Here is a 16,134-nt window from a genome sequence, read left to right on the forward strand (position 1 = left end):
TTGATCTTACAAATTATTTGATAAAATAGGGAGATACTAAACTAACCACATTGGCCTCATGTATATCTGTCATTGAAAAAAAATAAAAAATTCAAAGTTTAAAGCTTTTACAGAATATTTTTACTTTGTAAAAGAACAAATTTTTAAAAATATATTTAAAAAGTCAATGTCTATGTCACTTGTTGTCAACTCAAAAAATAATGTATACATGCATTAAAGTTCCTGTCATATGATAGATTTTTCAATTTCTTTGTATATAATCATGTTATAGACAACAGTAATAGTGGTAATAAGACTACTATGATATGCTTCTTATTGAGTATCAGTGTTTTAATCATGACAAAATTATAAATTCCTGAAAAAAGTAACATCATAGCTGAGATGCTGATGTACTTCTATTTGGGTTAGTAATCCTATTGTCATAATTAATGACGCTAGAAAGATGCTATGTCATATTCAACGATACTAAAAATGCCATTTATAAATTTTAGGCCAGTCTCCTTTCAGCTAACTGAGAGGAACTGACACCAATTTTGTTTACTTGACCTGACTTTAATAGCAGGTAAAGTTATCCCTGACTTCCCAGGTGGCGCAGCGGTAAAGAATCTGCCTTCCAATGCAGGAGCCATAGGAGACACAGGTTCAATCCCTGTGGGGGACTGTCTCCAGGGGAGATCCCCTGGAGAAAATGGCAACCCACTGCAGTATTCCTGCCATGATAATCCCATCGACAGAGGAGCCTGGTGGGTACAGCCCATGGGGTTGCAAAGACTCAGACATGACTAAGCACATGTGCACAAAGTGATCCTCACGGTGCTATTGTCAGTGTGGCAGAAGAAATTTACTGTGAAAATATGTTTCATCACCCTGAAAGCTTAATTGAGAACCAGTCTCTTCTACTACTTAAAACTCTGTGTGTGTGTGTGTGAGAGAGAGAGAGAGAGAGAGAGAGAGAGAGAGAGAAACAGAAATAAGCATTTGATGACATATGCAGCTTTCTTATGTTAAACATTTTTATTACAGTAACATATCTGAGTAGTTGAAATATGTCATCATACAGGTATCACATGCTGAAGCATGATGATGCAATACTAACTGCACACTGTGCTGACATTTCAAGCATATTTTCTGTAACAACATTTGCATTCATAGACAGGCAGTAAAACACATGGGGATAATCTGCATCATGATTCACGGGAGCAAATGTATTGCTTTCAAACTAATCTTCAAACCTAAAATCTTCAGCCAATCTATTAATATTCAAAGTTGTAGTATGTATATTAGTTATTATATGAACCAACCAGCTCAGGACTAAAACTGTTGTTTTAGTCTTTGAAAGAGAAATATCAGCATTATCTGATAACTTTTGTAAGGTAAGTCTTACTAATTTAGAAAATATTGGCCTATTGAATAATGATTTTACCAATAGTTTTCAAATTGACAGGTGAGGATAAAGTAAAAACTTTGTGTAGCTCTTTTTAGTTAATACAGTCCAGTTAATAGAAACTGTTTTACCTGCATAGTTTCCTTCAATACCATATACCCAACTCATAATAAGGCAAAAAGGAAAAACACTAAGAAAGGCAACAATCTCAAAGTGTGCAATTAATTTTAATTTAACATTTTTGGTCACCTGCCAATTTATTGCTGAGGCAAAAATATACCACTATAAACCAATATTTTAAAAAGCAGAATTTCTCTTTTCTTGACTTAGTCCATGCAAAGGTCAAAACTTTAAATGGAACTTGAAGTTTAAAAAAGAAGAAAAGAAAGAAAAAAAACAGTGTAAGGAATAAAATTTTGATTAATACACTTTCAAATTTTATTTGTAAGTAGCACTTGTCCAAAATATTTAGATAACTAATTCAGTTCTGGAAAGCTTTATTAAATTTCTCGATCTCAAGATAAAAGAAATTTTCACAAATCACCAGGTCATAAGAATAGAATAACTGTACTTACACTTTTTATCGTTTACCCCTTAGGACCAAGTAAACTAGGACTCAAAATGTTAAAAAAGTTTTACAGAACAGAAAAGGAAGGTATTTATTGTCACTCTTCTCAATATATTTGCTATTATATTTTAAAGAATATACATATAAGAGTTAATCAAATGCTTTAAGAAAACTACAAATAATAGAGCTTACGCAACTATCAATTTTTGGTACTTTTGAAAATGTCAAGTAATGTGGAAGTTTAGATTTAAAGAGAATTTTTAAATGGAATGACTTTGTCATGCTAAAGAAGAAAGCATTTGGATTAATTTATATTAAAACATGAAATTTAAAGTTTGATAACTAGAGTCTATAATCATATACTTTCTAATGAAAAAAGACTTAGAATGAAATCTTTTTCTTGATGTCTACAAGCCACTATCATCTAGCTGTGTGTAAGTATTGGATGAGAAGACTGGGGTTTTTTGCTTGAGTTTGGTTCATATTAGTTTTAGGGGGAGAACTTAAAAAAGTTTTGTGTATTTAGACCTAATTCAGATATATGAAAAAATGTGTGTAGATCTTTGCATCTAACATTGCTATTGCCATTTTCATATTTGATCCTACTATAATTTAATTTTTATACATGCAAAGTAAAATAAAAATTGTTGCTAATAATCATAATATGAATCACAATAGTTCCTTCAACAGAATACATGAAGCAAATACTATTACAATGCTGGATTATTACAGTGAAAACTAATCTGCAATCTCATACAATATTCATATATGATAATTTAACATTAAAAGGTTGCTTCTTGGACAGTTCTGGAATAACTTCAATCATATACAGTTCTGGAAAGCATCAGTCACAGAATGATCAGGGATATATCTTTTAATGACAGAATGAAAATATGCTTTCATCACAAGTAAACCAAACTCCCTATTAAAAACTCTGGTAAGACTGAATAGTTTCTGGAGTTTTTCAGATAAAAAAGTATGTTCTCTCCTAGAAGAGAGTCAGACCCATACTATCACTTATACTGATATATTTTAACTCTATGAATAAAAAATTTATAATAAAAACTAAAAAATATTTTATATTACTAAAACATTTCTATGGCCTCTAGAGACTTTCACAGTTTATTACTGTGTCTTTTAGTTTCTCATTAAGGAATAAGCGTGAACACAACCATAGTCCACAGGGTACTAGGTAGTATACATAAATAATGGGCACATGGCTTTTATTCACATCTTCCTCATATCAGAACTAGATGAGTCTAAAGAGGCAAATGTGGGCAAGAAAATTCTAGCACTCAAAAAAAGTCAGACTTGGGTAGCTAGAGGAATCAAATTTGATTGTTAATAACTAACTGGGTAGTTTCATATATGTAAAGTTACTCTTTTTAAAATATTTTTTCCTAGGGGGAGACATGTTAGACATTCTTTTCACTCTAGCAAATTAAGTCACCATTGTGATTTAAGCTAACGCAAGTGAGTGGCCAAGAAACTGGACTGATGTCAAACATCAGACCTTTGAAACTGTGTCTCATTGATGAACAAATCATGAATCTGAACCCAAAAAATGACTAAAATTGCTCCATGAAAAGGCCGACTTGCTGATCATTCTTACAATGAGTTTATTAATATCCCAATTTCAGCATTATTTATTCTCCAAAATTCTAAACATATTTAGGAATTCACAAAATGGTGTCATAAACACTCAGAGCTACACTGTGGTTTCCTTCATCCTGACATCCTTATCCTCTTTTCCCACAAAGACAATAACTCTCCTTTGGGATGCAATTACCAAGGAAGAGTATCCATTGGAATATGAGTGTTTGGTAGTCATAAAGAATCCAGTAACTAGCAATAATTTAGGGAAGAACCTATTTTATCCAAATACAGCCTCAGATTATGGCTTTAAAAGCAAAACATATCTAACTTACAACCTTGGGTTGTCAGTTATCCAGCTTGTGAATTAAGCAGGCCAGTTTGCCCCTCTCAGTTCTCCTTCTGCTTTGAGACCATTTCTCGATTTACGGGAAAAAGCTTTCAGGATAGTAAAAGGAGGTAAAACATTCATGAATGTTGCAAATAATTACCATCTGTGAAAAATAAAACTACTGGGAGAAATTAAAATAAAATTCTAAAAGGTGAATATCACGGTCTCGAAGGATATCCATGGTATTTATTATATTTGTATAGAAAACTGAAAGCTCACTCATAGTTTTTGAAACTGTAAGCAAAAAAGGAAGTAAACTGCTATGAAAATTATGCATAATAACTTTGGACAAGAAGAAAACTTCATACTATATTTTGATTTTTTTGAAATTCTCAAGAGAACATCCATGACTAATAATAGTAATCAGAATCTTCTTTTTGTAATAATTTAGATGACTTTCTATAGTGCAATATGAAACTCTGTATTAGTCTTTGCAATGTACGTTGGTCTCAAAATTGAGAGACTTATAAAATAATGTGACATATTCATTCTGTAACATTGAAATAAGTTTAAAATATCAGCTCTTCCCCTTCTGAAGAGAAGAAATTGTATTTGACCATATGTACCCATCAGAGGTATACTTTCAAAAAAGAAAACGTAAGTGGTATAAGTGGTAAAAGATACAAAAACCATATGGAAAGATTTTGCTATTACCACCATTTTCTGCTCCCTTTATGTGACTCTCAATAAAAAGTAAAAATATAAGCTAGTAAGTTTAATTTTTAACCCACTGGATTGTCTTCCATTTTAGACAGTATTGTGATCTTACTAGAGCCTTACTGAACATTTACATTATCATTTTCACAAGTAGCTAGATTCCCACACTGAGGAATAAAAATATTGGAGAATCCAGGTGGGATTTTTAATATTAATAGCATACTACTGTGTGCTACAGTAATGACAAACCCATTTTATACTTAATCCTATCATCAAGCAACACCAAGCTTCTAATTTTTGTTTTCATTTTAAATGGCTACTAGATATATACGAGAATTAATAAAGTAATATACTATTAGTTCTTTTTAAGTCAAAAGTATTATCTAGAAAATAATTTAACACTGTAATGGGATCTTCAAGATCAATTCTGTTTTATATACTCTGCAGCAAAAATAACATTTCTAGTAGGAAGGTATTAATTATAAACCTAGCAAATTCTAGACATTCACATATTTGTGTAAACAATTTTAACATGGTTTATTAGGTTAAATCTTATATCCAGTTTCCTGCTAATTCTTCTTTCATATATTATAATAAATATATGTGTTATCTGAGTGCATGTGTGTACATATTTTCACACACATATATGTCATATATACATAAAACAGTAGTTAATGGTCACTGTCTTTTCAATATTAAATTGGGGAAAATATGAATTGCTATTATGCATAACCCATGGTGATCTTCCCTTCTGTTTCACAAATGGCCATATCGGGATGTAAACAAAACATTGGAGCGAGCCATTCCAGGTGAACTGTATTTCAAGTTGTAGGTTGGTGTTCTCATGAAGAATTGTGTACTTCCTGGCAGTAAATACCTAAAAATAATAGTTTAAAAATTAGACTTTTACAAACAAATTAATATTAATATCTCCCACTAAAGTGTTATGTGGTTAATAATTTGTACATCTTACATGAGAAATGACACTGTAACAATGCAATCCACATAAAAGGATTTCATCTCCTGAGGAGGGGAGGCAGGAAAGGGTCATGAAGCCTCACTTAAAGAGCTGCATATAGATGCAAAATGTGGTCTTAGTATCCCAAGATATCCCATAAAGAGCCATGAACTTACAAGCTAGGAAACTGTTTACATCACTCATGTTAATTTGGAATTCATTAATAATCTCTGTAAATAATATGTGTAGCCAGTCAAATATTTCTTAAAAACATGTAACATAATGTAACATGAGAATTTGGCTAACCACATTAAAATAATTATTTCAAGGATGTTGAAACCATTGATTTTAATTTCATAATATATCACTGATGTATTATGACTGTAGTTAATCTGAAAGAAAAAGTTAAAGATTAAAATTTATAACTAAATTATAAATTTTATACTCCTAGACTACTGGGTGCTTAGATTACAGAATACCAGAAACAATCATGATTACAGGTTGCATGCAACCTTTGCACCCAAATGTATTTCAGAATATATGAATATTCCAGATTTTAGGACAATACGGTATATATACTATATATAATGCAACATCTTCATCAGAGTCTTAGGGCAGCATTGTGCAAACAAATCATTAATATTTCTGTAATGAAGTGCAGAGACATTCACAATACATTGGAAAAAGACTATAAACAACTTTGTGTCAATTTAGATGTGCCAATAAATGGGTTACTTTTATTTTATTTCTATTAGTTTGAGTTTTCAGAGCTTTGAGATTTAGGAGTTGCAAATAAGAATGTGTGCCTGTATAATCTTATTCCTCTGGAAAGCCTTTGATTGGCATTAGGCCATTCCAATCTATATGTCGAGAGAGAAATGATTAAGGAAATTGACATGAGCAAACACAAGTATCACTATTAAAAGCCTAAGTCCAGATGATGATGAGGACAGGCTAGAAAGTCAAGACAAAGATATCTATAAAAAATTTCTAAGAGAAGTAACAACAGAAGGAGATTTATAATTAGTCTTAAAAAGAAACAAAGGTAGAGATCAAATCATTTTTTTTCTTCATGTGACTGTAGAATCTTCCAGCCACAGTATCATACTTCCAAAGACAAATGAAGAAACCGAGGACCAAAGATATTATTAGCTACCAATTCTTTATTAAATAATACTGGTAACTACTAACTTCTGTGTCAATGGAAAATTACATTTATATTGTTGTTACATGAATTTTGTAGAAGAATACGAATTCATTATGATCAAACTGCATACAGCACTCAGATTAAAATGGCAGAATTCCACATAATATTCATAGACATCATTTCATTCTGAATTATCTGATAATATCCCCTAAATCTATTACTTAATATCACAAACTATAAATAATTGCTCAAATCATTATGTTAATAGAGCAGTAAAATAATCTACAACAAACTAAATTAAATCAAAAGTGCACAATGGGTGATGAATAATGAAATAATTGATTTCTCACATCATAGATTATATAAATCATTTTCTTAATATCACTTGGGTAATTCATATGAATTAATTATTATGTCAAGAGCTAGTGTATCATGATGACTGATCTGATATCTTCTGAAAGAAAACAGGCTGGCCTTCCTATCTAGGGCAAAGGTGCAAAGGAAACTAAGGTGTCTGATCAAAATGCACTATTCCATACTACCTGAGAGTTATTCTCTCTCCTACTGAAAATTGGTTACATCCTGGTTACCCTGATAATAATTATAGTAAATAGTAACTTTTACCAACTTTCTTTTAAAGACTCTCCAAGCAATAGTTATTATTGGCATTACAATAACATTCACATTGCCTTCTGAGCTAAAGATTTTCATTTACACAGGTGAAAAAATAAAAGTACAAAGTCCAGGGTTACAGTGAACTTATACTATTTTATTTAACACTATTTTGTATTTAAAAAGTATTTGTGTGTGTGTGTGCCAGCACCATTATACTTGCTTTAAAAATAGTTATTTTTAATGATTCTCTAGTACTCTTGCCTGGAAAATCCCATGGACAGCGGAGCCTGGTAGGCTGCAGTCCATGGGGTTGCTAAGAGTCGGACACGACTGAGCGACTTCCCTTTCACTTTTCACTTTCATGCATTGGAGAAGGAAATGGCAACCCACTCTAGTGTTCTTGCCTGGAGAATCCCAGGGACGGGGGAGCCTGTGGCCTTCCGTCTATGGGGTCGCACAGAGTCGGACACGACTGAAGTGACTTAGCAGCAGCAGCAGCATGGTATATATTATTATCAGCTCCATTTTATAGATGAATACACCAAAGTGTACAGGCGTTAAATGACTTGCCCACAGTCACAAAAGTGACTAGAGCCAAGATAAAGATCCATTTGGTCTCACTACAGAACTATTGCTCCCCAAAAATACTATATTGCCATTTCTGTGTATGAATTCCAATTTTAAAACTGACAAATACAATGATTACATTTATTTTTCAGAAATATGAAGTATACAAACTTAGAAAGTAGAAAAATATTAGCCACAAAACTAAACTTTTAATAGAAGCAGAAAAGGCTAAAATGAAACTAAAGATGTAAAAAGGAAAATAAATTCAGTATGAACGTAAAAAAGCATATAAAATCACACTGTAAGAAACACTTTGCTTCCCTAAAGCAAGGGCTGTGGGATATTTTAAAGCATTACAGTGAAACACAATGGATTATTTGCCTTAATATCTCCATTAAGATCTCTTGGGAGAGCCCACAGTAGCTGAATATCAAAGATTATTTTTAAATTTTCTCCGCAATGAAGTTAATACAATTTGATTTTTTAGCAAGAAGAATCTCTAGAAAGTGGATTTATAGATAGTATCTAAAGAGTGTCTGTTAAAACACAAAAATATGTGAAGTCTCCAGCTTTATTTCTATTGTAGCTTACTCTCGAAATACAAATATAGCTAACTCGTAGCTAACTCATTCCAAGAAGAAATAACACAAACTATCCTCTTTGTTTCACACACATACCCTTACTCCTCAATTCTGAGATGAGGGATACACATCTTCACATATCCATCATATAAATGTAAAATATGCATTTATCTACTTCCTATTTGACATAGAATTGTTTGGTTTGTCATGTACCAATTTATTGCTGACCATGGAGAATCTCTAGAACATGAAATATGTCAAGACTGGTAAGTTAATTAACCTTGAAACTTAAAATACACACACCTCTGAGATTTTCCTGGAGAAAGATCCAGGACCCCTGACCACACCTCCCCCTTCCCTACCCAGAGTAAACTCAGCTTCCTGGTTTGGGGAACACAAGGTAAATAAATTATATCACTTTATTTAGGCTGTGTTCTTTTTAACTATTTTGATTGTGGTAAAATAAATATATAACATGAAACTCCTTATGATTTTTAGGTATCCATGTTCAGTGTAAATATATTCACACTGTGTAATATTGGCTGTGTAAAATGGTTGTGTAACCAAAACTACAACCTGGTTCCAGATCTTTTCATCATGTCAAGCAGAAACTCTGTACCCATTAAACACTAAATTCCCGTTTCCTCCTCCTCCCAGTCCCTGATAACCTCTATTCTGTTTTCTGTCTCAATAAATTTGTTCTAGATACTGCACATAATTGGAATCATACCATATTTCTCCTTTTATGTTTGGCTTATTTAACATGCTTTGAAGGTGCATCATTCCTTTTTACGTAGTATAATATTTTTATGCTTTTATATTTTTATACATAGTATAATGTATTTTATACTAAGTATAACCTTTTAACATAGAATAATATTTTATATTTATAAATTTTATATAATACTATATTTATATTTACAATTTTACATAGGCATAATAATAAACATGCAAGTAGCTCAGTGATAAAAGAATCAATCTGCCAGTGCAGGAGATGCAAGTTCGATCCCTGGGTCAGGAAGATACGCTGGAGAAAGAAATGACAATTTACTCCAGTATTCTCGCCTGGAAAATTCCATGGACAGATGAGCTTAGCTGCAGTATTTGGGGTCACGAAGAGTCAAACACGACTGGGTGACTAAGCACAGAACAAAGAGTCAGACCCAACTGAGCACACATGCAAAAAGAGCAAAGAGTAGTAATACACACATAAACATACCACATTTCATTTATCCATTCCTCTGCTGATGGACATTTGGGTGGCTGTCACCATTTGACTACTGTAAATAATGTTGCTATGAACACTGGTGTACAAGTACTGGCTTGAGTCCTTGTTTTCAGTTCTTCGGGGTATGTACCTAGGAGGGGGAATGCTGGGTCATATGGAACGGCTACCCACTCCAGTATTCTTGCATGGAGAATTCCATGGACAGAGGATCCCGGCAGGCTACAGTCCACGGGGTCACAAAGAGTAAGACACAACTGAACGACTAATACTTTCATACTTTTCATGGTCATTCTATATTTAACTTTTTAAGGAACTGCCACTGTCTTCTACAGCACTCGTGCCATTTTACATTCTGAACCAGTACTAAATTCTCAATATACTTACCAACACTTATTATTTTGTATTTTAAACATAACACCCAGAACATTGTACTGTGGTTTTAACTGCAAATCCTGCCTCTTGTCATTTGCTAACAACATGGATTTGGATGAGCCATTTCACTTCTTTGGGCTTCAGTTTTCTCACTGGTGAAAAGAATCCAATAGTTTCTGCCACGCCTGTATTACAGAGTAAGGACCAAAGGGAATAGTGCGTATAGGTGAAATATTATTATTTATGTGTTACTAACATCAGCCTTGCTTCCCAGGTAGCAAAGTGGTAAAGAGTCTGCCTGCCAAGACAGGAGATGCAAGGGATACAGGTTCAATCCCTGGGTCAGGAAGATTCCCGGGAGAAGGAAATGGCAATACACTCCAGTATTCTTATCTGGAAAATCCCATGGACAGATGAGCCTAGTGGGCTACAGTCCATGATGTTGCAAAGAGTTGAACACAACTGAACAACTGAGTACTCACTCAACATCAGCCTCTTTAGCAAGACCATGCCTGTTTTAAGATAGATGTACCAAGCTATCTTAACCTAAGATCAAAATAGTATCATGTATATAACTTGATTTTTAAAACTTTTCAATCAAAAAGTACATAAAATAAACATCTAGTAAATGAATATTATAAAGTGATTACTCATATAACTGCTACCCAGGTTAAATGACTGAATATTCCTAGCACCCCAGAACCATGTACTGCTGCCCCATAAACTTACCCACTATCCAGACTTCTGAATAGCCATGATGGTGTGATCACTCACCTAGAGCCAGACATCCTGAACTGTGAAGTCAAGTGGACCTTAGGAAGCATCACAAAGCTAGGGGAGGTGATGGAATTCCAGCTGAACTATTTCAAATCCTAAAAGATAATGTTGTGAAAGTGCTGCACTCAATATGCCAGCAAATTTGGAAAACTCAGCTGTGGTCACAGCTGACTGGAAAAGGTCAGATTTCATTCCAATCCCAAAAAAGGCAATGCCAAAGAATGTTCAAACTACCACACAGTTGCACTCATCTCACATGCTAGCAGAGAAATGCTCAAAATTCTCCAAGCTAGGATTCAACAGTATGTGAACCAAGAACTTCCAGATGTTCAAGCTGGATTTAGAAAAGGCAGAGGAACCAGAGATCAAATTGCCAACATCTGTTGGGTCATAGAAAAAATAAGGCAATTCCACAAAAACATCTACTTCTGCTTTATTGACTATGCCAAAGTCTTTGACTGTGTGGATCACAACAAACTGTGGAAAATTCTTCAAGAGATGAGAATACCAGACCACCATACCTGCCTCCTAAGATCTGTATGAAGGTCAAGAAACAACAGTTAGAAACAGACATGGAACAACAGACTGGTTCTAAATTGGGAAAGGAGTACGTCAGGGCTATATACTGTCACCCTGCTTATTTAACTTATATGAAAAGTACATCATGCAAAACGCTGGACTGGATGAAGCACAAGCTGGAATCAAGATTGCCAGGAGAAATATCAATAACCTCAAATATGCAGATGACACCATCTTTATGGCAGAAAGCAAAGAACTAAAGAGTCTCTTGATTAAAGTGAAAGAGGAGAGTGAAAAAGCTGGTTTAAAATTCAACATTCAAAAAATGAAGATCATGGCATCCGGTCCCATCACTTCATGGCAACTAGATGAGGAAACAATGGAAAGAGTGACAAACTTTATTTTCTGGGGCTCCAAAACCACTGCAGGTGGTGAGTGCAGCCATGAAATTAAAAGGCACTTGCTCCTTGGAGGGCTTCCCTGATAGCTCAGGGAAGGGATAGGCTACCTACTCCAGTGTTCTTGGGCGTCCCTTGTGGCTCAACTGGTAAAGAATCTGCCTGTAATGTGGGAGCCCTAGGTTTGATCCCTGGGTTGGGAAGATCCTCTAAAGAAGGGAAAGGCTACCCACTCCAGTATTCTGGCCTGGAGAATTCCACGGACAGTCCACGGGTTCATAAAGAGTCAGACACGACTGAGTGACTTTCACTCACTCACTCACTGCTCCTTGGAAGGAAAGCTATGAACAACCTAGACAGCATGTTAAAAAGCAGAGATATTACTTTGTCAACGAAGGTCCATCCAGTTATAGCTATGGTTTTTCTGGTAGTTATATATGGATTTGAGTTGGACCATAAAGAAATCTGAGCACCGAAGATTTGATGCTTTTGAACTGTGGTGTTGGAGAAGACTCTTGAGAGTCCCTTGGACTGCAAGGAGATCCAACCAGTCAATCTTAAAGGAAATCGATCCTGAATATTCATTGGAAGGACTGTTGCTGAAGATGAAGGTCCAATACTATGGCCACCTGATGCGAAGAACTGACTTATTGGAAAAGACCCTGATGCTGGGAAAGACTGAAGGCAAGAGGAAAAGGGGATCACAGAAGATGAGACGGTTGGATGCATCACCGACTCAATGGAAATTGTGTTAGAGCAAGCTCTGGGAGTTGGTGATGGACATGGAAGCCTGGCATGCTGCAGTCCATGGGGGTCGCAAAGAGTCAGATACGACTGAGTGACTAAACTATCCATACTTCAGTGGCAATTACTTCCTGTTTGCCACCTAAGTACATATTCTGTAATACTATAATTCAGTTTTTCTTGTTTTTTTTTTTAATTTAAATATAAATGAAATATGTAGTCCTTTGCCTGTGGCTTCTTTTGCCCAATTTCTGTTAGAGACTCATCCATATTGCTGTGTATGCATGCAGTTTGTTCATTTTCAATGCTGTCAAATATTCCATTGAGTGGTCATTACAAAACCTGTCCATTCTTCCTTGAATAGACATTTTCAGTTCAGTTCAGTTCAGTTGCTCAGTCATGTCCGATTCTTTGCGACCCCATGAATCACAGCACACCAAGCCTCCCTGTCCATCACCAACTCCTGGAGTTCACTCAAACTCATGTCCATCGAGTCGGTGATGCCATCCAGCCATCTCATCCTCTGTCGTCCCCTTTTCCTCCTGCCCCCAATCCCTCCCAGCATCAGGGTCTTTTCCAATGAGTCAACTCTTCGCATGAGGTGGCCAAAGTATTGGAGTTTTCAGCTTCAACATCAGTCCTTCCAATGAACACCCAGGACTGACTTCCTTTAGGATGGACTGGTTGGATCTCCTTGCAGTTCAGGGGACTCTCAAGAGTCTTCTCCAACACCACAGTTCAAAAGAATCAATTCTTCTGCCCTCAGCTTTCTTTATAGCCCAACTCTCACATACATACATGACTACTGGAAAAACCATAGCCTTGACTAGATGGATCTTTGTTGTCAAAGTAATGCCTCTGCTTTTTAATATGCTGTCTAGGTTGGTCATAACTTTCCTTCCAAGGAGTAAGCGTCTTTTAATTTCATGGCTGCAATCACCATCTGCAGTGATTTTGGAGCCCAAAAAAATAAAGTCAGCCACTGTTTTCACTGTTTCACCATCTATTTGCAATGAAGTGATGGGACTGGATGCCACGATCTTAGTTTTCTGAATGTTGAGCTTTAAGCCAACTTTTTCTCTCAGACACTATAGCTTTATTATAATTCTGAGTACACTGTAGTAAATCAATCCTACTATTTCAAGAATATCTTGTCTATTCTTGGCCCTTTGTTTTTTTGTATAAATGTTAGAACAAACGTTAGTCAAATTCTTCACTCTGCAAAAAAATTGTTAGGATTTATATAAGGAATATGTTGAATTTATAGATATGAAGAACTATTTGAGAAGAAATGACATATTGATATTGATTTCAATATCAATATAAGGTATAACTTTACATATAACTTTACATCTTTTACATTTTTCTGCATAAGGGTCTTACATGTTTTTGTTACTTTTATTCTGAAGTATTGGTTATTCTTTGATGCTATTAAAAATGACATTTTATCTAATCTGTTTGTTATTGATATAGAAAAAATATTGATTTTATTCACATTTTGATTTCATCAAAATTAGTAGGTTTACTTAGTAATTTATCTGTAGAGTTATTTAGATTATGAATGCTATGAATGTCATCACAACCATTAGTAAGGAGTTTTATTTCTTTCTCTCAAATCCAATGCCTTTTACTTTCTTGACTTGCTTCCTTGAGTAAGCCAGGTCAAGTATAATGATAAACAAAAGTTGTAGTTAATAGGTAATCTTGTCTTGTTTCTTTTCTCAAAAGAAAAGCCTTCAACATTTCACCATTAAGTATATGCTTGTAGGGGTTTTGTAGTTACTTTTTATTAGATTAAGGGATTCCCCTTTTGTTTTTAACCTGCTATTCATTTTTTAAAGCAAAAATGTATATTGAATTCTATCAAATGACTTGTCTGTGTATTTTAAATGATTTTTTATTCTACTAAAATTACACTGATCACATTTTAATTTTAATTGTACCTTTAAATAGATTCAATAAACAAAAGTTAGTCATGATACATTATCCTATTTAAGGTTTCTAGGTTCATTTTGCTAATATTTATGTAAGATTTTTGCATCTATATTCAAGAGTGAGACTGAATTTTCATTATCCTTTGCCTTAATGTCCTGGTCAGGTTTTAGTATCAAAGGTATGGTAGCCTTTGGTATCGGTAGCCTTCTATATTGTCTTGTGTCATTTTGGTAGTATGTGTTTTTCAAGGAATTTTTTAACGTAAATTAACAAATTTATCAGCATGAAATTTTTAATATTTGTAGTATCTGTAGTTATCTCTATTTCTATTCTTGATGTTAATTGTTTCTTTTATATTCTTGATCAGTCCCAACAGTGATCAATTTTATTAGTCTTTTTGAAAACCCACTTTTGCCATGTTGATCTTCTTTATTCTGTTTGCTTCATTATATTATTAACTTCTGCTCTTGTTTTTATTATTTCCTTTTTCTGTATTCTTTGGGTTTACTTTAAAGTTATGATGTCATCATTCAAGATGATGGATCATTTAATTTTTGCCTTACACTCCCTAATATGTTCTTTTAAGTCTATAAGTCTCCCTGTGATAATGATTTATGTACATACTGCAAGTTTTTATTTCTAATATTTTTGTTACCTAAGTACATTTACATACATAATGATTTTATTTTTTATCTTTCCAAAAAGGATGGATTTTGTTACTTTTAAAGGCCTGTGATGATACTTTGCATGATTTCAATTTTTTGGATGTTTCATCATTCCACTAGTTGATTTTTATAAAAGATTCAGGTATGCTTACTGTATTGTATTCTGAGGTGACTGACTTCACTATTATGTGACAGTTAAATCTGTTAATCATATTGTTAAAATTTTCTTCGTTTTTAAATCTTTTGAGAAATATATATTAAAATCTCCTTCAATGGTTGTAGATTTGTATATTTTCCCCTGTAATTCTGTCAACTTTTGCTTTGCAAAATGTTTGGGATATTATTACATGTAGGAATCTATGCTGTTTATCAAAGCCCCAATCTTTGACAGGTCCTGAACTCCTACTTTTTTCTTTTAGGTCCGAGTGTCTGTCAAAAGCACTATTCAGTACTAACAAGTACCTGGTTTTGACTCTCCGATGTTTTCACAGCAAATGTTTTGTTGGTATTTTGTCCAGCTTTTCCTGTCAACATCAGAGGGAGGATTTGTCCGAACACCTAGTACTCTACTGCTAAAGGCAGAAGCTCTAACTCAGAGATTTAAAAAATGACTTTAGCCACAAAAATGAGCTTATATGAAGGCTCAGTACATAAAAGATAGAAATACAGAGATGCTGAGACTAAAAATTGTTTGGCAATCCCAAAGCCTTTGAAATAAGGCTAGCTATAGTGAAATACTGACTCTAGTATCCTAGATACGTGGATATAGATATAGATATGCATACAGATATAGAAACAGAGGTAGTTTAATGATCCAGCTGTGAATATCAGTTAGATTTGCTTAGTTATGAGTCCACCTCTGAGAAATGGCTTCTCAGTTGGTATGGCTTTTTTTTTTTTTTTTCTTTTTTCGGTCACACCACACAGCATGCAGGATTTTAGTTCCCTGGCCAGGGACGGAACCCATGCCCCTTGCACTGGAAGCGAGGGGTCTTAACCACTGGACCATCAGGGAAGTTCTGCTGCTAAGTCACT

General features: G+C 34.3%; 1 protein-coding gene across 2 annotated transcripts in view; it reads right to left on the minus strand.

The window, feature by feature from the left end:
* Positions 1-991: 991 nt before the first annotated feature.
* The window catches only part of TTLL7 (tubulin tyrosine ligase-like family, member 7), a 151,663-nt gene continuing 136,520 nt past the window's right edge, over positions 992-16,134 (minus strand). For both annotated transcript variants that reach the window (XM_010860292.1, XM_010860290.1), the window contains one exon: positions 992-5,470. In XM_010860292.1, coding sequence (XP_010858594.1) covers positions 5,350-5,470 — 121 coding nt within the window. In that variant the 3' untranslated portion in view covers positions 992-5,349. The remainder of the gene's footprint in view (positions 5,471-16,134) is intronic.

The sequence above is a fragment of the Bison bison genome, unplaced genomic scaffold, assembly GCF_000754665.1.
Source record: "Bison bison bison isolate TAMUID 2011002044 unplaced genomic scaffold, Bison_UMD1.0 scf7180017864466, whole genome shotgun sequence".
Classification (NCBI taxonomy): Eukaryota; Metazoa; Chordata; class Mammalia; order Artiodactyla; family Bovidae; genus Bison; species Bison bison.